This window comes from Hyaena hyaena, unplaced genomic scaffold (genome assembly GCF_003009895.1).
Source record: "Hyaena hyaena isolate Hyena2069 unplaced genomic scaffold, ASM300989v1 scaffold_330, whole genome shotgun sequence".
Lineage (NCBI taxonomy): Eukaryota > Metazoa > Chordata > Mammalia > Carnivora > Hyaenidae > Hyaena > Hyaena hyaena.
Genome location: NW_024080961.1, coordinates 918,540 through 945,773, shown reverse-complemented (window position 1 = coordinate 945,773; position 27,234 = coordinate 918,540). Strand labels below are relative to the sequence as shown.

Below are 27,234 nucleotides of genomic sequence, written 5' to 3'. Positions count from 1 at the left end.
TGCTCCTGGAGAAGATGGTCCATCGTTACACAACGAAATACCCTGAGTATTTGAGTGTTGGAAGATGGACCTGGAATGCGGCCCAGGCCCAGGAGCTGGAGAGAACTAATTGCCCAGGGCAATTTAGAGAGGACCCTTGTTTATTTGTTTGTGCTGTGGGTCTTGGAAGCTGAGGAAGGTGGAGAGGAGCCCAGAGGAGGACGGGAGCCAGCGCTCTACGGAGGCTTGGTGGGAGGCCCTCTCGGAGCCGGTGCTCACCAGCAGCCCACTGCAGCCTGCCGGGTTCTCCCCTGGGCGGTGGGCGGAGAGATACCCAGTTCCCATGACAGCAAACCTCCAACCAAAGTGTGGCTACTCACTTTGTGACCTAGGGTTGGATGGACCGGGCTCATGGCCCATGACTGGGTCAGTGAAGGAAGAGCTACCAGAGGCAGAGAGGTGGACGTTTCAGAAGAGGCAGAAAATTAGAGGGAGAGGGAGAGCATCTGCTCCTCCATCCCTGAAGAGGCAGGACCTCGGGGAGAGCCCTCACCAGCCAGCTCCTGAGAGGGGAGGACTGGGGTACTTCCAGTGCGGCCAAGTCACCTGCGTTTGGCTCCTGGCTCTGCGTCTCCCTGGCTTTTCGCTCTTGAGCAGGTTGCCCGAGTTTCCCCCCCAATGGAAACTGGGAATAACAACAGTATCCGCCCTGCGGGAGTGCGGTGAGGATTAAAAGCAAGCTTCGTCACTCGGAGCCTGGCACACAGAGGGCAGAAGAGCCCCAGCTGATGCCCGCTTACACCTGTAATCGGATTCCCCACAGACAGTAACCTGAGCCCTGTTCTTCTGCCCCTTCTCCCGGCGCCTCGACCCCACTGCACAAAGACTCAAACACACACTTTCTGATCACAATATAAATTCCCTCCAGGAGAAACCGGGGTCATGGTCAGGGATGCTGGTGTGCTCCCTGAACGCCAAGCTGTGCCAGGCTGGAACTGTCAAGGGACAGGCGTGGGAGTTTACTGAAGCCATCACTGATGTTTCCTGGGCCATTGAGTCTGAGGGTAATGCTGGCCAGAGAGAGATGAATGTTCAACCTCCGGCCCCAGGGGCGCTCTCCCTGCTCTGATTCCTCATCCCCAGGCCAAGTGGACTGTGCAGGAGACTCCCCAGCCAAGTTTTGCTACAGCCCTAGAAAGACCCTCAAGGTCTCAGAGACTTTGTCTGGAGAGGAAGGCATTGCATATTCATGGAGAATGAGTAGCTGTCAACTCAGACATGAGAGGAGAATGTGGCTACGGGGACAACTGATAAGGATGAATGGGGGCCAGATGGGCGCAGGGTTGGCCCGCGAGGTGGGGAGAGGGGGCGGGATGCTGTCTGCCAGGGAGGCCACATATTTATTTCTACATAGTTGTTGACACTAAAATGCCCTAAAAATATGCTAGCAACTGGACAAGGTTGACCCAGACCCTACAGCTAGCCTTGCCTCCTTCCTCCTCCAAAGCATAAATATTTATGTGCAGTGGGGAGGCTTTGAAGTCGCGGTTAGTTGGCTTAGGGTCTGAGACACTGTGATAAATGGCCTCTCTGTCCTCCTTGGTTTTCGTGCTGACATTGCTTGTTGGTTTGCCCTATTTCCAGTCTTGCTGGAGACCAGAAGTCTCTTCCATGCAAGAGGCTAACTGTGGGCAGTGAGAATGTGGTCTTTGCTCTGTGCCCTTTGGCACTTCGTGGCTTGGGCTCCCCGTCTTCCCCTGGCCCTTCCCTTGCAGGACTGAGTCACAGGCAGAGAGTGAAGACAGCTTTGGAAGGGAAGGGGAGCGGTAAGGAAGGAGTAACAAAAACCAGGGCAAGAGAATTCCCTATAAAAGCCTGGGGTTGAGCAAGACAGTAGCCAGAGCACAGGATGAGGTCTCCTGACACCTGGGTTTGGGGTCCAGATTCGCACGGACTCCCCAAGCCACACCAGACAACCGTGACCTCTCTGGCCATGATGCGCTCATCTGGAGCAGAAGGACGTGAGGCCAGGTCATCTCTGAGGCCCTTTCGAACTCTGACCTTCCCCCAAGTCCATGAGGACATGGAGTTTCAACACTGTGCTCCGCAGAAGCCGCCCTTCACCAAGCCCACCCCAGTTTTCCCAAAGTGGTTGCTATTCTCCTCATAGTCACACCCAGTGATCCCAACCTCTGCACTTAGGCCCATCTAAAGGACCCAGTACAATCCCTTCCTCCTGAATGAATTCTGGAGGCTGAATGTCCTTGACAGTGTCCAGAGGGAATGTCTGGCTGTTGCTTCCCTCGTGACCAAATAATCGCTCTCCAGGAGAAGATGTCACTGGGGGTTATCAGGTGACAGAAGCGACAAGGAGGTGCATACGCTCTGTGCCGCAAGGCGGGGGGAGCGCAGAAGTGCCCCAGCATTAGCGGAATAGAGCGCAGTTGATGCATGAGCCTCTGCCTAATGATTTTCCATTCATTCTTGTGCAAGGCAAAGATGAGATCTTTATACCATGGAGCTGCGCAGCATACTAATGAAGGGCACGTGGGGCTGGGCAGGGCAGGGGTGGCTGGCCTGGCCCGCTGGGGGCTGCGGTGAGTGGCGAGCGGAGGAGGGAGGCTGCGCAGGCCCCGTTGGGTCGCCAGTGGGAGCTGGGCTCTGCAGGGAGCCGAGTGGGCAGTGGGCTGTCTGGATGCGAGGAAGTCATCAAGGGTGAGACCCGAGCCGCCTCCCCTGCTCCAGGCCTCCTCCGGCAGCCTCTTAAGGCTGTTTCCTCTGAAGCCACGGGCAAGGCTCTCCTATGAGGCGAGAACACCCAAGGCCAGTGAAGCGGTTATTGAGCAACTCTGCTCACAGCTGGGTCAGGGCGCTGTCTGAGCCAATTAGCTCTGTTTTGCAGCACCGCAGGGGAGACCTTTAACCCCACGTCCCCGCTGCTGGCCCCAGTGGGCCCAAGTGAGAGGGTGTGGAAGGGGGCAGTGTCTGCCCGGCACCTCTGCTGGAAGAACTCGCAGACCTGGAGAATTTACGGGGGTGCAGGGGCCCTGCTGCTGCCCTGGGCGCGTGTGCCCCGTCTCCCCAGCCTGTGCGATGGAGCTCGGACCCCACGCCCCACCTCTTCCCCTTGCTGGATTCCTGATGCATCCTCCGCAATCCTTTTCTAGAAAAGCCTCGGCCCTATTGGCTTCAGAAGCTGGGGCCTGGCAGGGCGAGCCGCATTCTCAGGACCTAAGCTCTGAGCATGGAGGAACCGTGAGTACATGCCCTTCCAGTGCGCCCACGGCCATTACAGGACAGGAGCTCAGAGGGTAGGGCTGTGGTCCTTGTCCTGAGCGGGAAAAGCGGCTCCCGGCTCCGATGCCCTCATCTGATCAAGACCTCCTTCCAGGGAGGCAGCCAGGCCCTGCCTCTCCTCCCTTCTTCATGGAGGAGAGCAAAGGAAAGCTCCCACCCAGCTGTCCTCTGCCCTGGCACGCAGGGGCGAGGTCTGGATGTTTCCGTGCACCTGCCCGAGGCGGGGGTGCAGGATGAGAGCTCGGGGCTCGGCATTCCAGAGAAGAGTGAGGATAACGAGGCCAGGCCCGAGGGAGGGCCGGGGTATATGAACATTAGCAGGCCGAGGGACAGTCCATGGAGCAGCATTCAAACAACGGAGCCTTGCAGCCCCTCTCGGCCCAGGTGGCCTCTGACCCTGCCTGCCCCCTGCGCAGGGCTGGCAGCCTGGAGGGCTCACTGGGGCCCGGCTGTTGAAACAGCGGGCAGGGCTGCTGGCCTCATGCATTATTCAGAGCATCTCTGCCAGACGGCCTGGGGAGTAGGCGTCCTGCTGAGGGCAGGCAGCCCAGGCCGGGCTTGCTCCCCCACACCTTCCGGGCCTTCTCTGTGACCCCGAATTGCCCTATGGGCCTCATTTCGGAAGCTCTCCTTCTGCTTCTATCCTGGCTCGGTCCTGCCTGCAAAAGTGTGGACACGTGGGAACTTTAGGCGGAATTCTATGGATGCCGAGCCCTGTTGCAAACTCCTGACAGACCGTGTTATCTCGGCCCGGCCGCCCTGAGTGGGCCGGGGCCACTCGCCCCCACCCGTCACCCCAGCCCGGCCTTCCGCGGGGTCTGACCCGTACTTGGAGCCAGCCTGTGGGCACGCTGCCAATCCAGCCTTCTTCGTCCCATAAGTCACATGAGGAGGGCCAGCCGCTCCGGAAAGCACGCACAGAGGGACAACCTGTGTCCCAGTCTTCCGCACGGGATCCCTTCCCCAGCCGGGCTCTTGTCGCGTGACACTGGCCACCTGGTGTCTCTTACTGGGTCCACCTGATGCCGCTGGTGTCTCCCTCTACCCCTGCAAACGCTTTCTTTGTTTCCCAGGGCACCGCTCTTCCCCGCTTTGCCTCCTACCTCACCGGCCCTTAGTCATTGGTCACCTTCGCTGATTTTCCCTCCCCACAACAAGAGAGGACAGTCCCAGGGCTCAGTCTGAATGTGGGTCTCTAAACGTGGGATCTCAACTACTCTCCCTGCTTTTAACACCATTTATATGCTGGCTTCTCTTACATTTTTTTTTAACTTATGTGTATTTATTTTGAGAGAGAGAGAGAGACAGCAGGAGTGGGGCAGAGAGGGAGAGAGAGAGAATCCCAAGCAGGCTCCATGCTGTCAGTGCAGAGCCCATGTGGGGCTTGATCCCACGAACTGTGGGACCGTGACCTGAGCCAAAATTAAGTCTGACACTCAATCGGCCGAGTCACCCAGGTGCCACCTACATTAATTTCCCCAGCCAAAGCCTCTCTCCTGGACCCTCAACTCTGTATCCAAGTTCCTATCCAACAACTCCGTTTGGATGTCCCCAAAGTATCTGCAATATAATGTGTGCAAATCTGAGCTCCTGAACTTCTTCTCCGAAACCTCCTCCAGGACTCCCCAGCTCCGTGAACGGCGATTCCCTCCCGAGCTGCTCAGGCTGAAAACCTCGACTCTTCTCCTTCCCCATACCCCAAACCCTACCCCCAGTGTGTCAGCAAATACTGCCAGTCTGCTTTCAAAATGTATGCAGAATCCAGCCAGTTCTTACGTCTCCACCACCCTTGCACAAGTCACCACTGTCTCTTTTTTAGGGCAAAGCCTCCCAACTGACTTCTCTGCCTTTGCCTGGGTGTTTAGTCTACGCCCAGCCTGCTAGCCACAGCGATGGCTGAATATGTGACTACAGAATCCCATTTAGCTTTCCTGCCCCTTGGCTCCTCTCACTTCATCTTCTGCTCCGGGCCCTCCCGGCCCACTTTTGCGTCAGCCACACTGGCCCCGACGGGTCGCTGCCAAGCCAGGCGCCCTCCCGTCTCAGGTTCCTTGCATCTGCTGTTCCCTCCGCCTGGGCCTCTCTTCTTCCAGATGTCTCCGTGGCTCTCTCCTGCTCATCATCTGGGCCTACTCAGAAGGCGGCTCTTGGGGAGGCCTCTCCTGACCGGCCTGGTACCCCCACCCCCATCCTCTCTTCAAACCACCCTCCCCACCATACTTCCCTGTTCTGCTTTCTCCGCAGTCTCCTGATGTACCGTTTACCCCACTAACCCACTTGTGTCCCCAATCCGAGTGTAGGCACCCAGACAGCACAGACTTTGTTCAGCGCTGCAGCCCCAGGGCCCAGGGCCGGGCTCGGTGCCTCATGGGCAGGCTTCCCCTCGCTTCCTCAGTCCTCTTTTCTCTTGTGTCTCTTCCTGGTTACTGCCCTTTGCTGGCCTCCCCTCTTCCTCCATGACTGGGGGTGTCCCCAAAGCTCAGCTCTTGCTCCCAACTTCTCCTTCCGCCCTCTGCACCCTCATCCCACTCACCCGCCCTCCACAATCACCTTGCATCCCTGTGTTCGTTTGATTACATGGACTTGCTCTGAAACCTTCAGTCAGCAAACGGTAAGTTCCTTGAAAGCAGAGCCTCAGTTTGCCCCTTCAGTTGTCCTGGACCCACATAAGTTCTGTGAGGGATCACTGGAGGCATGTTGAGCCGAGGAAGATTCCTCATGCTTCCTCCTTGCTCCCGTCCACCTTCTAGCCGGGATGGCCCCGAGGGCCTGAGATCCGGCATCATCGGCTGGTCAATGAGCCTCGGGGAGGCCTCATCCCAACGGTGATTTAATGAGTCACAGTGGATCAATTTCGCTGATTCTCCGGCTCTACTTGAAAAGGCCTTTTGTGGCTACCCTTGGATCTCATTTGACTTGAGTATGTGGGCGTGAGAAGGGGATACAATTGAACTCTTTTCTGGCAAGAAGGGAAACTGCATTCCAGGAGGCGGGCCTTCGTCAGCCTGCCGGGCTAGTGAGGACCTGCTTGTCCCTGGGGGACGGCAGAGCTGCCTCCCCAGTCAGACTATGGAATTTAAGTCATCCAATTCCCAACACTCAGCTGGTGCCTGGTATACAGTTAATTACCCAAGTAGTCTTGCACAAAGGAAAATAAAAAGCAATCTGATGTGAGAAACGTTCTTTCTAGATCCTTCCCCCCATCTGGAGAACATAAAGAAACACACTCCCCTACCCCTGACACCCTCGACCCTCATTGCCATCGAAGCCTAGCCTGAAACTCTCCTTTTCTCCGCTTCTCCCCAACATTTCTGCACAGGGCCTTGTAGTCGAGCATAGTTTTGTTGCAAGCATCCTTGCCCCCGGGTATCCTCTAAGGTGCCCATTAGCCTGGGCCCTCTGACGTGGAGGGCTCCTTCTCTGTCACCCTTTCCATAGCCAGCTCAAGCTTCTACATCTAGCAAGGTGCTCGGTCATGTGACCGACCGCACACACTTGATGCTCCCTAAATGTTGGTTGAGTCAAAGAGCAGTGAATGTCAGGCCACTGTCCACAGGAAGGAATCCTGGGGAGATGGTATGGGAATCCTAGTGTCAGCACAAAAGCTGCCCCCCGGAACGAGAGGAAAGAGAGAAGCTCACCAGGCCGAAGAGGAAACAAAGCTCTCTTCTGGATGCCTAGAGAAGCTTCACAGTTTCAGGATCTGGCTTCTGCCCCAGGGAGCGATCGAGCTCCGCTCCAGCTGTGCAAGGAACGCAGGCTTGGTGGAAGACCCGGATTTGAATCTTAGCTCACGATCACCTTCTCTCAGGCCGACCCTGGTAAGTCACTTAAACTGATCCTTCATTTCTTTATTTACAGAAAGGGGATGATAATAAATAAGGCTCGTGGTGAGGAAAAAAATGGGATAAAGTTGGCTGTGCTCTCAGCTGCTGGTAGGAGCTCAAGTCACGGGCCACTCCACTGCTCCCCCCCCCCCCCTGCATAAACAGGGATGTGAAACAGGGCAGGTGAGGAGGGAGCTAAGTCCCTGACACAGGACTGAGCCTTGTGGGAAATGGAGGGAGACAGCTTGCTGGTGGGGAGCAAGGGCTTCCTGTGGCAGGGACCCCCTGAAGGAAAGACATCTCCCAGAGGCTTGAAGAGAGGACTGATTCTTACTGACATTTCAGGGAGGAGAATCTGTCTGGAAATTCTGCTCAGTGGCCTACTGACCCAAGTTCAAGGCCTCTCCTAGGACCACACCCCCGGCAACCGGGTAGCTCTGCTCTGAAAGCAAGAGAGCCAGGCGTTTCTCAGCAAGACAAGCCAAGAAACTCAGCATCTCAGAACTCTGAAGCTGGTTTAATACAGAGGAAACTGCAGCTCAGAGAGGACAAGTCACTTTTCCAAGGTCACACAGAGAACATACCGCATGGCTAGGAGAAGAAATAAACTAAGAATGAGAATAACCAGCAACCTGTCAGAATAGGTGGTCCGGACCCAAGACAGGGGTCGGGTCTGAGAGTGGTACAAACAGGGACCCACAGGCTGAGCTAGAAGGAAAGTCACTGTGACAGTGGGGCTCAGGGGGCTGCTCTGTGACAGCGCTGACCTAGGCATCTCAGGTACGTTTTTTACTGTTGTTGTTGTTTTAACAGTGACTTATTTATTTTGAGAGAGAGAGAGAGAGTACGTGCATGCACACTCAAGTGGGGGAGGGGCGGAGAGAGAGAATCCCAAGCAGGCTTCGCGCTGTCAGCGCAGAGCCCAGCACAGGGCTCAACGCCGGGCTTGAACTCACCAAACGGTGAGATCATGACCTGAGCTGAAATCAAGAAACCGACCGAGCCACCCAGGCACCCGACTTTTCTCCATATAGTATCACTACAGGCGATCTACCATTATTATCCTGGTGTTGCTGATGCGGAAACTGAGGCACCGTTTAGATGAGGTCTCCAAGGTCCCAAAGCCAGAAAGAGCAGAAGCTACGCTACAACACGGGTCTGTTTGGCACCAAAGCCTGACTCGTTCTGTGCAGCCCCGCCCATTCCCGGGATAGAGACTATTCCACCACACAAGGCCTCTCTTCCCTTCCTCCCTGCACACTCTGAACCCAGGATCCCTAGAGGCACACGGACTACATACTACACCATCACCCCCATTCCCACACACACACACACCTGCCCACTCTGGCCCGGTGGGGACCCGGTAAGGCAGGAAGATGGCCGAGTCCGTTAATGACACCAAACACAACACATATTTATAGTCCCAATTACAGGCTTCCCCCTCCCCCGCCAGCAAGGAGCTGAAACAGCGACAGGAACAGTTGTGTGCAGCGGGGTCTGAGGCCTCTGTAGCAATAACTACAAGATTACAGAGATGTTAGCAAACCCGGGTGGCGGTGGCTCTATTATAATGATAAATCTACGGCTTTAGATAGAAATAATGAGACTGGGGGTAGGAGATGGGGGAAGGGAGAGCAGGGGGGTCTCAGCCGGTCGACGTTCTCGGTGGGTGGAGAATGGCAAGCCGCTGGGAATGCCCAGGAGGCCACCTGCACTATTAGTCAAGCAAGGCAGGAGTGGGGGCAGCAAGAGCACAGGGGGCAGCCTTGCCTGGGGCGGGAGTGGACTCGATGAACTTCCATGATTTCCTTCCCACTCTGGGCTCCTTGATTCAGTGGAACAGAAGAGGCCTCCAGTGGCTCTAGCGCGGCCGGGTTGCCTGCTTCTCACCCTCCAGCATGCTGGGGGTGTACTACCTCCATGGCTCCCCAGGCTTCCCTCCGGAACAAGTCGGTGAGGCAAATGTCCCCCGTGGCTTAAGATGTGCAATGGACCAGGAGCTAGACTCCCCAGATGTACAGCTCCCCTCCACTAGCCGGCAAGCTTCTTCTTCAGCGGTTGTTGAGAAAACAGAATGTTCTAGGCTTTGCTACTTCACACCAACTTGAGCACTGGGGCTGGAGCCAAAACAAGAGACACACCTGGTTCCACCTGCCAGGGCTGAATGTGATGCCGCAGTACAAGCGCAAGGACCAGCAAGGAGACGGCATTCATGGACTCATGGGGCCTCGGAGCAGCCTCCTACACCCCGATTCTCACGATGCCTGTCCTGCTACCTCGCCTGTGAGTCACTGACCCCCCACTTCAGCCCAGACTCTCTGATCCAACTGCTTAATCAACTTGCTGCTCCAGATATACACCATTTACCTGAACCACACCTCTGAAGGGCTGTATGGGCTGCCTCTCTCCCCACCACGCCTGCCTCTACCCATTTTCAACATACTGTTTGTCCGTCTCCTCCAGGAAGCCTTCCCAGTTCAATCATCCCTGATTCCTATTGCTTCTTCAATAATCCCTTCTCAGTGTACCAATGTGTAGTTTGCACTGAATGAACAAAGGCAAGAAAGTCAGCACACGCAGGGGACCAGCCTGTGGGGCAGAGGCGCCGAAGAGTTCCGGGCAGAGCAGAGCCGAACGCAGCTCTAGGAATGGAATCCAGCACACAGGGGAGACGGGAGCCCCTGTGCTCATCTGTACCGCCCCCACCATGCTGGTGGCAGGATTTCACATGCTCTCGGCGCTCAGTCATTCCCAGTGACTGACCTGAGCCTCTCTGGCTCCCAAATAATTACAATATCAGAGTCAGCTCCAAAACAAAGGTAAAAGCACCATTCTTCTTACTTCTTCCCTTTCTCATCTACTCCTGAAATCCGGCGCACCGGAGGGGCTGCTGGAGGGAGAGCATCAGCTCAGAGTGCAAGTGAGACAGGGTGTGTGAGCCCCTCACCTGCTCTCTCCTGGCCAGGATGCGAGCCCTTCTTCCTTCAAGCTAGATATACTGCCCCTCCCCAACTTTCTTCATTCATCCTCACCTGGGAAATATTCCTGGGCTGTCCTAACTCTCAGTTCCAACTTCACACAGAATACACTCTTCGCTCCTTAGCGTTACTAACTGCTGCGTGGACGTCTCTTGTCTCCATAATCAGGTTATGCATTTCTGCGTGGGTCCAAGAGGCTGCCTTCTAGCCCAGCCGCACTCACTCGCACAGTGAATGCCTGGCACCGTGTTCTGCTTAGGAGGAGAGGGAGGGGGACTGGATGAGCACTAACTGAGGATGGCGACAATCTGCCCACCGCCTTTTGGATGATCTGCTGTTTTCTAAAGTGGGGCTGAGGAAGGGGGGTGGGGTAAGGGGCAAGGGCAGCCACAGAGCTCTAGCATCTAGAAAGTTATGAGGGGTGGGCTAGGCAACGCCCTCCATTCCAAGCTTGGGTCTTCATCATGCCCAGAGCTAAAGTCCAGGAGAGGGAGAGGAGGACCCTGGTGAGAAAAGGGAGCCTCCTCAGAGGCTGAGTCGAGCTCTTGCTTCCCCACCCGCAGGTCCTCACTCCTCCCTCTCTCAGACCCTCTGGGCCTGCACCTCAGCCTGGGAAGGACCAAGCTGCTGTTCTCTATCTGTGCAGTCACGATAATGAAGCCCACAAGGGAAGAGCTGCACCAGATGTAAACTTCACAGTGATTTATAGAGCAGGGCTTGGGCTCGCTGGCCCACAGCTGCTGCTCCAGCCCGCCCCGTCTGCCCGCCCTGTCTGCCCACCCCGTCTGCTGGTGCCACTCTTGGGGATTTCATGAAAGCAGAGGTGGGGGATACCCTGGGGCATCAGACTGAACTGGTCAAAGTCAGCACCAGCTGGGAGAACGGGGCGGGGGGGGTCTCAGAGACCTTCCCTAGGGCAGAAACGGAGCCCACCGAGCTTTGAACAAATCATCTTTCTTACACTTTTCCCAGCAGAGCAGGGCGGATTTTCCTGGCCTCTCTCCTCTTCAATTCAACACAGAGATATTGAGGGTTGGCTGTTCAAAGGGAGAGTCTGAGACCGAGTGGGGTCATCCCCACCCCAGAGAAACCACGCAAGAAATATCCTAGGAGACAGTCACCCAGCTAGCACGCAAGTGTCTGGTGGGGACACCCAGCATGGCTCTCAGCTGCCTGGATGGGCTTAGAGAGAGGGACCCACACCTGTGGGATCTACACTGCATGGAGCAAAGGGCTCTGGATGTGTCCTCTTCGTTCTCTGCACCATGCTTGTCCTCCCTCTGAAAACCTCAGCTCCTTGAACCCTTCCTTCCCTGGTTAAGTGCAGTTGACTGTGAACAGCCAAGCACCCCCTGTCCTCGGTGTGGACTCAGCCAGGTTCCCTTCCCGGCTGGCCTCCCCCGTGTCTCAGACTGGCCTGGGCAGGCAATGCCTGAGAGTAGGGGCCGTGTGGCAGTCACTAGCACTGGTCACTGGGTTCTCCTTCTGCGCACACAGTAGGACTTCTTTGCCCCCACCTCCTGAGTCTTGCTTTGGCTAATGAAATGTGAGTAGAAGTCACACGTCTCCCTCCGCCACGGAAGCTTTAAGGAATAGTGCATGGTTTGCCACACCATTTCTCCTGATGTGGTACCCACAGGAGCACACGTCCCAACACAGCCTCTGTCAGCCTGGGCCCCTGGGTCTCAGAGTGGATTATTTTTTGCTGCCACATAACGCCGTTTGTCCTGATTAACATGCCCTGCTCTGGACCGCCTTCTCCAGGCTTCTAGTACACGGCTGCCCTTGGCAGATGGTGCCGTCTGATTCAGCCTAGAGACCTGGCCCGAACCTTATGCATGACCAGAGAGATAGATACTAGAGATAGGGTGGTGGACCTAAGGCCTAGCACGGACAGGGAATGGCCCGTAAGAGCCCTGCCAGCCCACAGGGGAGCTCAGCTGCCCCCACCCAGGACGGAGTGCAAGGACTTCCCCAGGGTGGGCTGAGCCACTGGTCGGTTTCCAGAGTCCCCTCTTCACACCCCAAGGGGCAAAGGCCTGCGTGTCTCTAGGGGTGAGGAGGATGCCCCCCTCAACCCAGCACTAGGAATCTTCCAGAAGCCCCGAGGCGAGGCTGTACTCACACTCGTGGCGTACTGGATGTCCTTCCAGATGGAGGTTTCCCGGGACAGGTCGGAGGCCTCAAAGAGGTTGTCCAGGATGACCTCTCCGATCATGTCGTGGCGGGAGAAGCGGTCGAAGTCGAAGACGCTGAGGTGCAGCTTGCGGTCGGCCAGCTCCTCGTAGGGCACCGGGAAGTGGAAGTTCTCGTCGAAGGTGGGGTTCAGGGTCTTGCGGTGCACCCGCGTCTGCAGCTTGCATTTGCGATCGGGCAGGAGGTAGATCTTGACGTAGGGGTCAGAGCTGCCACAGAAGTCTTTGGCGGGGAGGTCGAAGGCCTTCAGGATGCGCACGATTAGGGTCTCGCTCTCATAGTCGTAGCGCAGGCTGAAGTTGATTTTCCCGCAGCTCTTGGCGGCCTCGGACTTGGCCTCGTCGCCGTCCACGGATTTCTGCTTGTAGAGCTCGGGCTTGATCCGGCCAATGCTGGTGGGCTGCTCGGCCGCCGGCGGGAGCTCGTTGCCGTAGTCCACGCTGGAGACGTGCATCTGCCGCGGCAGGTGGCGCTTGAAGGACGTGTGCCTGGAGGGGGCGGGATAGGGGGCCAGAGGTGGCGGGGTCATGGTGGGGGGAGGGGCACACAAGCCACGCCTCCCGGGAGCCCTGGCTCATCCCACCCTTTTCCACCTGCTCCTTGACCCTCCTTCCCTCTGCACACACTTTGAGCACAGGTGGCGTGAGCGTCACAAGTCTTACCATGTGTGAAGTACTTGGAACGGGGCCTGGTGTATAGTGAGCCCAATACCTGCTACCTTTTGCTGCCATTTTCTTTTCTTTTTTTTTCCCTGGTACCTGCTTTCTAGGTTTCTTTCCTAGTAGATGTGACTCTGGTCCCCCTCTGAGACCATGAGATCCCTTAGAAGGACCATCCTTTCTTACCCGGGACGTGGCTGTTCCTTGGTCACCACCACCACCACCACCACCACCACTGTCGTTAACATGTACCGGGCTTTGGAGCCCGCCTGCAGAGACTGGCTCTGCCACTGTCTAGCCATGTGACCTCGGTCTAGTCGCTTAGCTCCTCTGTGCTATAAAATGAGGATACTACACATAGCAGTTGCATAAGATTGCTGTGAGCACGGACCGGATTAATACATACAACGATATTGTTGTTGTTTCGTTTTGTTTTGTTTTCAATTAAAGAATGCCGTGTCTACTGTTTTACGGGGACTCTGTCGAGGGCTACAAAGGAATCCTCATCGTCAAAGTGTTCAGGACCCCTTGGCTCCTCTCCTCACACACTCTGTGAGGCTTTGCTGGCATTCCCCTAGACGCATCATGAACTTTTATGCCTCTGGGCCTTTGCATACTCTCTTCCCTGCGCCTGCAATCTTGCCTTCCCTCCGAACAGCAGCACCTCCCGCCCACACACATCCCAGTGCACAGCACAGGGCACAGCACCCAAGCCTCAAAGGTTCCCCTTTCCTGCAGCCTTTCCTGGTGCCCACCCCCTAGTTGGTTACCCACCGCGGAGCACATCCTCTGCTATAGTCCCCAACCCAAGTTCATGTGTTCTCATTTCTGGTCTCCGCTCCTCACAGGCTGGAATCTCATCAAGGTATTGAACATGAGAATGCGGAGGCATGGGGGTTAGGGGGAGGGGGACGTCCACCCTCACCTGGTAGAGGATGCGGGCTCAGTGGTCTGTCGCTGCAGCCGCGTGTGACGCATGATGTGCTCCTTGACCGACATCTGCACCTCGGCCGGGATATCTGGGGATGTGTGGCTGATCTTCACAGCCGCCTCTAGGAAGCCCAGGCTGTTGGTGTCCTTCAGCTTGTCAGCCATGTTGCCTCTTGAGCTGGGGCTCTGGGGGGCCTCCGGGGGAGGGTTAGCAGAAGCGGGACTGGAGGCCTCCTTGTTCCTCCAGGGCGTCCAGCACAGCTTCCAAAAGAGAAAGAGAAAAACTGCCACCAAGGCCACGCCACACACAATAACTACCACTGCGAGGAGGCTGACAGAGGTGCCTGCGCCCGGCATGAGCCAGGGCGGGGAGGGACAGAGACAGACAGAGGTGGGGGAGAAGCAGAAGGGGTGTTGGAAAAGGGGGCACACAGAGGGGACAAAGACGGAAGAAGAGAAAAGAATGGTCATGAGAAAGCTTGCCAGCCAGAGGGGAGGTGGTTTTCGGGGTGACGCTCCACAGTTCACTTCCTGCTGTACCTGCAGCCTGGCGCCCACCTCAGTCTGACTCCCCCTAGCGTGGCCCCCTCCCCCACCGCCAGCTTGGGGAGCACCTGGGCTGCCCCCCCACTGCCTATTGGCATATGCACGGGGAAGGGAAAGCAATTTAAATAGCAGCCTAAGCAAATGTGCAAATTCGTGAAGCGTTCACATTTGGATGCTGTTTGAATTTCTATTAGAGCTGTGACTATGGCCAGACTTATAGCAGAGTTATTTTTTTGTATACAGTTCTCTTCCTCAACAGGCTGTGTGGCCTTGGGGACCAGAGGCTCAGCCAACTCCATCTCTTCCCTTCCCCCACCCCCACTGAGCCCACAGCAGGAGCTCAGCAATCATGAGCTGACTTGAAGCGAATGAGATGGAGCATAGCCTCCGCGAGGCAGGGAATGGGTCTCCCGCTCCTTCTGTACGCTCAACTATGCACACAGTAGGCTCAATAACTACTTAGATTAAGTTGGAATTTGACCTACACAGTGTATTTCAAAGTTACATACAAGTGATTCTTGTAGCTGTCTTTTCCCATACCATAGCTATTTGAGAGCTCTGCTGTGAAACTGGTAATTTGTTTCAGGTGATTTATTTATTTTGAGAGAGAGAGGGAGAGAAAGAGAGAGGGAGCGCGCGCACGGCAAGCAGCAGAGGGGCAGAAAGAGAGAGAAGAGAGAGCATCCCAAGCAGGCTCTGTCTGTCAGTGCAGAGCCCGATGCGGGGCCCGAACTCATGAAATGTGAGATCATGCCCTGAGCTACAATCAAGAATCTGACACTCAACCAACTGAGCCACCAAGTGCCCCTGTAAAACTGGTAATTTTGGAGGTTGTGGTTGGCTCCGAGGCAGGCACTCACTGTGTCACCCCCAGCCCCAGTGGGGATGCCCCGGGGAGCCCCGGCCTCCAGAAGGAGGCCCCTCGTCTCAGGGGAGCTGTGGGCAATGCCTCCCTCTGCAAGAAACGATTAAGCAGATCTCTCCCGCCCGCCTTTAGGAATGACCCTAAAAGCCCAAGATCTCTTGCTCTGACTAGAGAGGCCAGGAGGCTCTGAATCAATGGCACACTTGGCAGGGTGTGCCCACAGGTCATCGTGCGCAGGCCAGCGGAGGAGTCCTGCATGGCTCATGTGACAACTGGAAAGTCAAGCAATTCCACCGCCATCATCATCACACCAGATTTCTGGAAACTCTGGGGAGGCCAGTTGGCTGGGTAACCAGACCTGTGCTCCTGGCTGGTGGCAATGGCACTGCCCTTGGAGGGGCCCCTGCAGGCTGGTGGTTTGCAGGCTCTGGACTACCCTGGCCCAGTGCCCTAGCAATCTCAAGATTTAAAGTGAGAAATGACCTTAAAACACTGGGGACAGGCTGGGCTTTGGCAGACAGGAGCAGTGGTCCAGAGAAGGAGTTTGTCTGGGTTCACAGTTGGGACACATAGCCTGGACCAGGGTCCAGAGTCCACTGCGCAGCCTTGTCTGTCCCTGATTCAACTGTAGGCCATTGTAACTCTGTGCTCTTGTTTTTGCACAACAGAAATACAAGAACACAGAAACTGGCACACGAGAATGAATGAGTGAGGGAAAGAATGGATGGCACATAAAAGGGCTATAATGATCTCTCAACTAGTATTTACTAAGCACCTGCAAGTACGAGGTGTTAAGCTAGGCTTTGGGTATCCAGATGCTAAGTCCCTCCTGGAGGGCCGGGAGTACTCTCAAGGCACACAGGTGCCAAGCAAAGCTGTCCCCCATCCAGAGGGACCTGGGAAGGAGGTGAGAACATCAGCTACCTTCTCTGGGAAGCTGGCACTGCCTGGATGTAGGGTACTAGCCTGAGCCAACTACGACAGCCACCTGCCCCAGGCCCCTGCACAGAGGGCCTCTCTCCCTGGTCAAAGGAGGTGGGGTTAGTCTCCACACAGAGACTGCCAGGGATCCGGAAAGCAGATTCTCAGTTAACTTCTAAAGCAAAGGTTTCTGGTGCGTGTGCCTGCGTCATGGGGGCACAAGAGAAAAAAATATCAGGTTGTTTTAAGATTTAATCACACTTGCAATATACAGGTTGATCGTCATAGAAATGATAGTATTTTATTATTGGATTTCGTTTTGGACATTACCATGTGCAAAGCACAGAGTGCTTTTTAGGTATTTTCTCGCTGAACAGTCTCCAGTGAAACAGAGTGATTGTTACTTCCATTTTGCAGATGAAGAAAGCGAGGCACAGAAGATTAAACTGCCCAGGGTCCCACAGCTAGGAAGCAGCAGAACGGAGCTACAGCCCTGATGTGTATGTAACATGGGAACAAATATACATCAGAGGCATTAAATCAAATCATTTGTGCCGTTAAGAGGTCGTTATCTAAATGGTTTGAAGACTGTTTCTTTAGGCCCTTCTGCCCCTGGGGTTCACCAGGAAAGCTACCCCAGACCTATGGGTCCTTATTCTAAGTACCCAGCCACCTCTAGACCCGTCCACATCTGTTCTCGGTTCCAGCTGTTCGGCTGCATTCTCTACAATATGAGTCACCTTAAAACAAAAAGGTATTTCTAGGCTTTGCTTTCCTTTGATCATACATCTTACTTGCTCTGGTAATAATTAGAATTTTAATGAGAAAGGGGGAGAAACGGGGGAATCCAGAGAGCATAGAGTGCATTTAAATGTTCAGCCTGACAAAAAAAAAAAACCCTGAATTCATAAATGAAAAGAGAGGTGGGGGGGTGCCGAGGGAATCGGTTTTTCCTCAGTGTGGTTGCTATTTTGAATACTTGTGCACGTGACCCCCCTCACTGAAGTTCACTCGGAGCTGTGATCAGGGCAGGCAGGGGTATGGATTATTGGGAATCAGCACCCAGCACTCAATACAGGTTATGTAAGACCCAGAGGGCCTCCCTCTGTCTGGAGAATCTCCTTCCAGAACACCTCGCCGGCAGGACTGCAAAAACTGTGTCCTGTTGCTAAGTGGATTCACCCTCACGGGGGATGCGAGGTGGTTAGCAAGGCTGGTAAGAGCAGGCTTAGGCCAGGGCAGGGGGGTGATCGAATAGGATTTAGCCCCTATAAAATCACTGTGTGTGGCCTTGAACTCAGCCAGCCGACATAGCCTGGTTAAAGGTCCGCTGAGGCTGGGAAGCATAGTCTCCCGCAGTCTAAGGGCTGTGCCCAGGCCCAGGTCAGCTATGATGTGTGCCTTCCGACCCTGGGGCTGCTGGGGCCAGGCCACCAGGACATGTTGCCCTCTAGCAAGTTACAGGTGCACACGTAGCCTTCAAAGCCTTTTTCCCATTCGCCTCAACATTGTGAGGCAGATAGAATTTTGATGGCAACACAGCCACCTTTTGAGTCCTGATCCATTGTTCTTCATATTTCATAGTGCGGTCAGGCACTAGCTTCATGAGAGAGGCAGCTCTCCAGGAAGGGAGACTGCCCTTACCATGGCACTGAAAACGAGAGAAAGTACTTCCTAAGTCTTTGTGTTCTTCCTCTCTCTCTCCTTCCTTATTTCCTCTTTAGCCTGGAGGGAAAGAATCACTGCCCTGGGGTCAGACTGGGCTCATTCAATGTCCATCTCCATTGGCTTTAAACCAAACCACTTAATATTTCAACTAGGCCTCAGTTTCCTCTTCTGTCATATGGGTATAATAATAGTATCTAACTCATAAGATCGTTGTGAAGTTTAAAAGAGATCAGAGTGCCTGGGTGGCTCACTTGGTTAAGCATTGTCCGACTTCGGCTCAGGTCATGATCTCACAGCCCGTGGGTTTGAGCCCCGCGTTGGACTCTGTGCTGACTGCTCAGAGCCTGAAGCCTGCTTCAGATTCTGTGTCTCCTGCTCTCTGTCCCCCTCCCCATTCACACTCTGTCTCTCTGTCTCTAAAAATAAATAAACATTAAAACAAGAGGATCAAAAGTGCTGAGGACAGTACCTGGAAAGTAGTAAAAAGCATAATAAATATTAGCTGTTTCTATTAGAATCACCTAATTCTGTCAAGTCTAGTTTTGAGTATCCCCTAGTTTAGAAAAATTTCATTGGCAGAAACACATGAGCCATGTTCCGCAAGCCATGAACACTAATAGAGATGGCTGTAACTTTATCCTTACAAATTAGGAAGCATCTTACTAGCAGAAAGAATATAAATATTTCATGTATAGCTAGATCTCAAGACATAACATTATGTTAAAGATCTCACAACTCCAAGTTTTCCTGTCAATACTCGTTCATTTACTTGCTATTTGTCCAGTTTCGTTATTACTGTAAAAAAGAAAATCATGGAAGAAAAATCAACAATTGCAAGAGCATGCTATGGTTTTGCAAAGTTTTCTTGGAGATTTGGAAAAGGAAGTCCGGTCCATTACTCTACATGAGGTGTGAAACATTTTTATTCAGGTGTCAGAAGAACCCAGAGTTCCACAGGCACCTGGTTTGGGAAATCATACTGGCCAATTACCCAGCAGCCTCTGGGAGAGCAAAGAGCTGTGGGACTAGGCTTCTAACCCTGGCAGGGAAGTGAATGTCCCTGAGGGCTCAGACACTGGGCAGAGAGCTCAGGGGAGCGCCAGCCCCAGGATGGATACAGAGCACACCCATCCACATTTCTAATTGTGTGGGCAAGTTACTTAACTTTCTCCAAACTTTGGTTTCCTCTTTTATTTGATGGGAATTCTAATTATTCCTACTTCACAGAGTCATTATGAATATTAAATCAACTAAGACTTTGAGCTTAGTTCCTGGTATATGGTAAATGCTCCCCAAATGTAAACTGCTATTTTATTTCATGTTTTGCTGCTGCTGCTGCTGCTGCTGCTTCTTCTTCTTCTTCTTCTTCTTCTTCTTCTTCTTCTTCTTCTTTGGTGGCAAATAGTAGTCTTCATGCAGAATGGACCCAAAGCTGGGCCTGAGGAGACAGGGAAGGAGGACACCAGACCACAGGGAAAGCACCCGAGAGACCTCAGGCCTCTCTTCTCTCCAGAGAAGTTAAAATCTCCCCGAAGTCTATGAGGTCAGGAACTGCTTGTCACCTTAAGTGAGACTGTCTGGCAGGGGTAATGGCTTATGGCCTCCCTCTCTCCCTGGAAATTGCTGGGTTATTCATTAGCAACCCAGGGCTTGCTTATCTCTCCACACTGACACTTCTTTCTCCAAAGACAGAGCCCTGGCGCCCCCTCCCCTCCTCCCTACCCAGAGTGTTAGGATTCATCAGCAGCTCTGATCACTTGCTATTGTTCCCATTTTTCTAATGGGTTTCCATGTCAGGAAAATCCATTTTGCAACAGTGGCAGGCATTTTTGCTAACAGATTGTAATTGAAAAGAGAAACTGGGGAGGGGAAGTGAAGAGAAAGGACCCTTTTCTCTGCTTCCCGCAAAGCTGGAGAAAACTGGCTTCGGAGCCTGGGCTTCTGGTAGACCCTCAGAAATGGTTTGGTGTCAGGGCTGGCCTATACAGGGCAGGGGCTGCCTGGGCTCAGGAGCTCTCATTTAGACACAGAAACAAACACAGCCCAGAGATCAGACAGCAAGAAAAGCAGAGGCCCAAGCTACTGGAAACAATAGTATCAAGTCTGGGAACTGAAAAGACTCTGGGCAGAACCATTAATATTAATACTGGCAATGTTACTTGTTATTTATTTCTACGTGGTCAGCACTGTGCCCCTTACATTATCTCATGCAATCTTTACAGCCTCCCTAAGAAATTAGCATGCAACTCACAAAGATAAATGAACTTGGTTAGAGGTGTTAACTAACTTAGTCAAGGACACATCACATGAAGCAGAAGAGCTGGGATTTAAAACCTGGGACTTTCTGACGCCAAAGTCCAAGCTTTTGAGCCAGTCCCCTCAGGGGACTGGGAGCTGAGTGGAAATCCAGGCAGGGGAGCTGGGGGCTGAGTGGCAATCCAGGTGGGGGGGGTTGGCAGGGCGTCATTTCTTCGTTATAATCAGGGGAGTGTGGAAGGCATCCTCTACTATTTGGCCTGATCCTCTGCACCCTGGGTACAAACCCGGAACCTAGGATTATGACCAACCTCCTCATCCCCCATCTCTTCCTTCTTCCCTGGAAAGTGTAGACTCTACAGCTGACCCATCAGGCACCAGGCAAATCACTAGTGGTTGTGGAAACACCTCATCCAGAGATGTAGCAAAGAAACACCTGACAGTGTGTGTGTGTGTGTGTGTGTGTGTGTGTGTGTGTGTGTGTGTTGGGGGAACAGGAGCTATTCTGTTCTAAGGCTTACAGATGTGGTCCATTAATAATGAACTCTTCCACGGCTTGTAAATTTATTAGGAGAGCCTGGTGTAATTAAAATTCAGGGTTAGGGGAGGGGGAGCAGAGAGCCTTTGCTTCCATTCCTTCTTTCAGAGATCCAGGCCGAACTACCGATGGGGATAATTAGCAGAGTCCAAACAGAGAAGGAATTAATGCTCCTGAAAAAGCTGTGATGAGGAGAGACAATGCCGGGCTAATTATGGCCTCACAAGCTTTATGACTGGGCACCCGCTTTCACCATCATTAGGGGATTCAGAGATAAATCGGAGACTAATGTGGAGTGCTACAGCTAACAGAGCATTGGCATTAATTTAGCAATTATTAGTATTATTATTTCGGCAGACAGTGACTGTACCTTTCTGCCTGATCGGTCAGGGCTTGTGGCCCCTCTGAGATGTGGAGATCAAGGCTGGGGTGATTGGGGTGGGGACAGACAGAAAGCCAGAAAGATTCTTTCCCTCTACACCCCCCTTCCTGTTCACACCTGCAGGTACTGGGTGGAGAGGTCTGCCTGGGTCCACAAGGGGCAAGAAAAAGAGATCAACAATAGCGAGAAGAGAGGGATGGCCCCATGTCATAAATCTAGAGTGTCCACAGCTGGACGTCCTGTTCACCTCCACTTTCAAAGCCCCCTCAGCTTAAAATTCCTAAGTGTGGCTCAGTCCTCCAGGGCTCAGGGATGTCTTTTCCTAAGCAGGACCAGCAGGGGTGCCGGCTAGCTGGGGCAGGACTTTCTCTTACCCTGCTTTTCTTCCCACTGCAGACCGCCTTATGCAGACCCTAAGGCGGATACAGATGGCTCAGTCTTAGGCCTAATTTTTTGCAACCACATGTTATACCCCCAACTCTGTGCACACAAAGGACAGAGAACAGAACAGTTAGAGTGCATCTTTTGTGCAGAGTGTGGAGGGGATGGATCCACCATTCCGCTCCTGAAATTCCCATAGCCAGAGGTAGAGGAAAACTTCTAGAACTGTAAATCCCAGCACTCTACAACTCCTAGATACTTTTCCCTGGTTCTAGAATCTTAAAGCTCCAGACACACCCTAAGATCAGAGCATCATCTCAAGGATGTACCTGCGAGAGGATCGCACATTGCACCTTTCCCCAAAGAAGGCAAAATCTGCAGAATTTCTTCCTTCCAGCAAGGAGTGGGGGAGTAACTGATTGTTTACTTATAGAAACAGCACTTTTGTGTTTTGATGAAATGCTGTGCATTTAACCTACCATCACAAGTAGGAGAAATAGTATCTGTGCTGCAAAAGGCCAATTTAAAATTCTGAGTCACAGAGCATCTCCAGAGGCATTAGAGAAATGAACAAACATTCCATACATCTCACAGCCACACATAAGCCACAGAATAACCACCCCTGGCCGCCAGCTTGGCAGGGGCAGGGCAGTTCAGGATCTCCCAGCGGGTTCCTGAATCTCTTGGAACACCACCGAACCTCTGCTTACTACCCCAAAACCAGAACCCACCCTACCCACGCCCAACACTCTGCAATTTAGCCTATGGAGCCAACTCATTGATCGCGCGAGGCAAATGCCATGAAGGTCCACTGGCGGCAGGGGTGAAAGTGGGGGGATATGTTGAGGAAAGTAGACCCTTTGCCTTTAGAATTTTCCAAGAATATTGGGACTTGCTTTTATCTGGGACAGTGTGTGTAGAGGTGTTTCCAAGTCAGGAAAGTTGGGGAGATCTAATTGACTGAGATTTCCTACGCAACTCCTAGCACAGACCATGGCGGATGGGGGGGAGTCCCAGTAAATGAGAGCAGAGCCTGAATCTCATTTGTTGAATCTCGGGGTGTTACTAGAAACCCCACGAGCCAGACACTTAGAGTGGGAGGCCGGCAGGGGAAACGTGCAGCGGTAAAGAGAACTGGGCATGCGCTAGTCACTTGCAGTTTTCATGAAAATACAAATGAAAAGATCCGGCGTCTCTCTGACTGTGGAATCTGGACCCAGGCGGTGGCTCTGGGATGCAGGGAGGAGGCCAGGAGGTACCTGGTCTCCTGAGCCCAACAGCAACTTCCAGACCTCGGATTCACTTAAACCCCAAGAACTCAAAGCCACCCTCCACCATTTCCTTTTGCTATGATCAAGGGTCTCCTTCTGCTCCTCCATTCAGCCCCCTACCTTGTCCCCCCGGGGGCTTCCTAAGGCTTGTGACTCAGCAGCCAAAGTTAAAGTACCCCAGGGCTGACAAGTCAAGCTTGCTTTCTCAAGCAGCTTGATTGCAGGGAAAGCACGCTGATTCATCTGAGCCTGCTTGCTAGCCTTCCTCAACCTTCTCTCACCCTCAGCCCGGCCACAGGTACGCCTCATTCCCGACCGTGGGGTTTCCCTCTGGAGTCAGAACACCAGAACACCTGTATCAGAATGTCCCCCCCTCACACACACACCACACACACACCTTCCCCGGAGGGCACCGCTGCCCTCCGCAGCAGCATTTCTGCTCTGGGAGAAAGACAGGGGAGGGGGGACAGCCTCCATCCCAGGTGGAACCTGGCAGTGTGGTCTCACCTGGATTTACCCCAGTAGGGTGTGAGAGGTCAGGACCAGCACTGAGGGCCCCACTGGAAATGAACGATGGAAGGGAACTGGGTAGGCAAGCAGGAAGAGACTCCCTAACTTGGGGAGCATTGTGTATCTGGGGGGGGGATGGGGAGTTGGGTGGCACCAGAGAACCAAAATCTGATAATACTTGCCGGGCCTAATCTATTAGGAGATTCTTAAAGAGGGAGAATTACCTCTCCAACATTCGTCACCGTACCACTCTCTGAAAGTTCTTCTTTATGTCTAACCTCAGTCCCTTCTGCTGCAGTAATCAACCCATTGATCAAATCCCGCCAGGGCCAGAGAGAGCGCTCGCGGGGAGCGCAGCGCCCCCTCCGACCCACACCGGGCTGAGATGCGCCCGAGGCTGGGCACAATCCCCTCACACACACAGTCCTCCCCTGGCCCACCACCCTCCGTCTACGCCGCTCCCTCAGCCGGCCCTGTTCCTAACCTAGGACCCGCCAAGAGCTCTGACTTCTAACCTCAACTGAAAACAGGGCCCTGAAAGCTGCGGCCTCTGGAAAGCTTACCCCACCTGCACCTGCTCTGGGAACCGCCGTTCCAGCCCCCGGCTTCTGGTCCCTGGAGACGCGCGTGGAGACGAAACTCCCGCCTCTCGCGGCCCCTTCCTCCCGTTCCCGCGCTGCTGGTGCGGAACCGCAGGGGCGACCCTCCTTAGCCCTAGGCCCGGCGCCACCGGGGTCAGGGTCCGGGGCACAAGGAGGGGTGGTGTCTGCGGTCCCTGCAGGATCTCCCCACCCCCACTCCGCATCCTCTCGAGGCTTCGCACTGTCCCCCAGCCCCTCCCCCCCGGAGGGAGAACGACCTGGTGCTCCCGGCCGCCCAGGACCCTCCAGACGTCGGCATCCGGACAAAGGAGCCCGGCTGCGGCGGGCGAGCGCGGCCGCGCGGCGCTGGTGCGGCAAGTAAATACCCGGGCCGGCCGGCCGCCTGTCCTCCCGCGGCTCCCGCCGCCAGGGCGCGACACGCCATTGCCGCTGTCGCGACTACCGGGAGACGCTGCAGCCGCGCGCGCCGGGCCCGGGCCCCGCGGGGCTCGAGCGCCCGACTCACCGGCTCCGGCGAGCTCGCCTCGGCTCGGGCTCCCGCCTGGGCTCGGCGGCCGCCGGGGGGCTGCGTCCAGCGCCGGGTTCGGGCAGGAGGCGCTCGTTCGGCAAAGTGGGCGAGAGGCACCGGCTCGGTCGCGCACCGGCCCCGAGTCCGAGTGAGTCAGAGAGAGACCGAGGGAGCGAGTTATAGGGGCGAGGGTGGGGGAGGATGCCTAGACACCCTCCCCCACCCCGCCCCCCGCCCCCCAGCGGAGACGCAGAAAGCCACTCGCAGCCCGAGAGGCGTTCGGACACAAAGACCTCGTGCAGCTCGCAGACCTAAGTTTCTCCCCGAGGCCCGGGGGCTCGGACGGGTTCCCCGAGAGAACAGACGAACGGACGCGCAGACCGACAGGCGGACCTTGGGACCTCGACAACCCCAGAGCCGAGTTGCTTCCTCGGCCGGGATGTTCCTGATCTCCTACTCGCTCCACAGACCCCCTTCCCAGGCAGATCGCCTGCGGGGTGAGCGGAGACTCTAGGGAAACTGAGCCCCCCACTCCGAGGGGCACGGCGCCCAAGGAGCACGGCTTTTCGCGAGAGCCCCGAAGAGTCACACGGGAGGGGGCTCGGGGACCCTCTGCCTCCCGGGTCCCCTTCGCGTCTCTCCGCTTGCCCTGTGGGCGATGGAACAGGGCACTGGCTGAGGCTGGTTCCGAATCCGGGATCCTGAGCCGGAGTTCTCTGTCTAGGTTAAGGGGCTCCCGGGACCGGGGCTCTGGGGAGAGAGGATGGTCGGGGGCGAGAATCCAGGAAGAGAGGGGGCCTCGGGTTTCCCGTTACCTGTGTCGGCCGCGCTCGGACTCCTCTCGGGGGGCTGTAGCTCGAAGCTCCGACAAGTCTCCACGTCCAGCCCGAGAGGGGGCGGCCGGGCCCGGCACAGCGAGGCCAGGACCGCGAGCGCCGCCTGGCACCGAGGCCCTCCGGCCCCCCACACCCCGCTCATGCCCGGGACACCCCGGCTCTCCAGGCGGCCGCCTGAACCCGTGCTGCTGCTGGACTGGGGCGGGGCAAGGCGGCCCCAAGAAGACCCTCCCCACAGCGGCCCCCTGCGGCTCCGTTCAGCTTTTAATCATTTCCCCGCAGGTTCTCCGCCCCTCACGTGGTATCCCGCGGCAGCTGGCAAGTCTGGCGCCTCACGGCCGCCCCCTCTACACCCGGGGACAGGTCTGAGTCCCGGCGGGATCGAGGCAGGGGAGCCGGTTGTACAGCACCCTGGAGGGTGGAGCCTGGGATCTGACCCCACATTCGCTGCCTGGTGTGACCTTGGGCTTCTCTGAGCCTCAACTCGCCACCCTGTGAAAGGGGTATAATGATTACGAGTGCAGCACGGGCTGCCTGGGAATATAAAGACCGTGTTTGCGAACACACTGGGTAAACTGCCACATGCCACACAAGTGGCAACGAAATAGATAAACCCGTTAACAGAGGGCTGGGTGGGAGTGGCAGAACCTTGGCCCAGGGGCCTAACGGGAGAAGTTAGTCAGACTGGCCCCAAGTCCCCAGCTTTGGAGGCAGAAGACCCTAAGACTGCGGGGCTATTCGAACTGCGGAAAGACTTTCTGAGCCCCGCAATCCTGCGGTCCACGGTACCCGCACGTTGCTATGGCAACGGGAGGCAGCGGCTGTCTCTCTCCATGGCAACGGGAGGGGAAAGTTTCTGGCAAATAGGAATGGTGGGCATTTCAAGAGAGCGCTCTGTTCCCGCCAGACCCACCTCCCCGCAGCGGTGGAACACCACTGGAGATCATGTATCTTACTATGAAGCATACCAGGGGCCAGAAAGACCGAAAACTAAACGGCAGGGGTGAGGCTAGACTTCAGGCAGACTTCCCCTCCAGGAACTACGGCGTGAGGTCCAGGAGCAGGTTGGCCGAGGGGCTCCGATGCACCGCACTCAGCCGTGGAGATCTACGGGCCGCCACCTGTCACGAAAATCTTGCGTCCTCGGCGTGTCGGCGGATGGGCCCCTTCCTGTGTGCGGCTCCCCCGAAGCTCTAGCTTCCCCGGAGCTGGGAAGGAAACTTTAGCTGGAGCCTCCGGAAGCCGCGGGGCTGGTGTGTGCCTGGTGGCGGGTGGGGGAGGAGGGTCTTTCCTCCTAATTAACACGCTAATTGGAAGTGGCTAGGGCGGTGACTCACGTTCCGGAGGGAGGGGATTCGGAGCCCCAGCTCCTGGCGGTCTCCATCTGCGCCATCTGCGCCAGCCGCGCTAGCGGGCACTTGGACTTGAGAGCCCTCGGCAGCTGCTGGGCGCCAAGCCGAGGCCTGCGAGGACCTAGGCCGGACCAGGCGGGTTTTGCTTTGGGGACGCGCTCCTTGGCTCTGTCCACGGTGCTGAAGGCCCAGTTGCCGCAATCCTAGCGTGGGCACCGGGTTAGGGAAGAGGGGCGGGGCAATTGCGGCGAGTTCAGACCTTCCACCCTGATCTCTGGAGCCTACGATAGGAGAGGGGTAGAAACTGAGCTATGCAACCCCAGAGACACTATGCAATCTAGGCCACCTTCCTGAAGGAGGTGCTCGGTTGCCGTTCCAAGAACCGGTCAGGCTGTGGAGTCCCCCGTTCGCTTCCCAGTGCTTCTAGAACCCACCTGAGGAGCCCAGAAGCCCTGTCACTTCCCGCTCCACCACCCAACGCAGAGCTCAGTGCCTGCGAGGCCCCTTGTTACATGCTCATTAGCAGTTTCCGAGGCAGCAGGTTTGTGTTTATGTAAAATACAAATGGAGAAGAGCTGCTCTCTGCCCATGTTTATGGCAACTCTGTCACTCCGCGGCGATTTCTCCCTCCCCCTCCTGAGTTCCTGGGGAAATTCGCAGAACAAAGCGCCTTGTTTTGCCTTTGCAGAGAATAAAAAAGCACAGGACCTTCCAAGGGCCCAGACCTGTGAT

At 55.3% G+C, this 27,234-nt stretch overlaps 1 protein-coding gene across 2 annotated transcripts in view; it reads right to left on the bottom strand.

Moving 5' to 3' along the window:
• The window catches only part of SYT6 (synaptotagmin 6), a 57,995-nt gene extending 32,703 nt beyond the window's left edge, over positions 1 to 25,292 (bottom strand). For both annotated transcript variants that reach the window (XM_039249107.1, XM_039249108.1), the window contains exons 1-3: positions 25,130 to 25,292; positions 13,862 to 14,210; positions 12,207 to 12,765 (exon numbers count right to left, since the gene is read on the bottom strand). In XM_039249107.1, coding sequence (XP_039105038.1) covers positions 12,207 to 12,765; positions 13,862 to 14,210; positions 25,130 to 25,292 — 1,071 coding nt within the window. The remainder of the gene's footprint in view (positions 1 to 12,206; positions 12,766 to 13,861; positions 14,211 to 25,129) is intronic.
• Between the last annotated feature and the right edge of the window lie 1,942 nt (positions 25,293 to 27,234).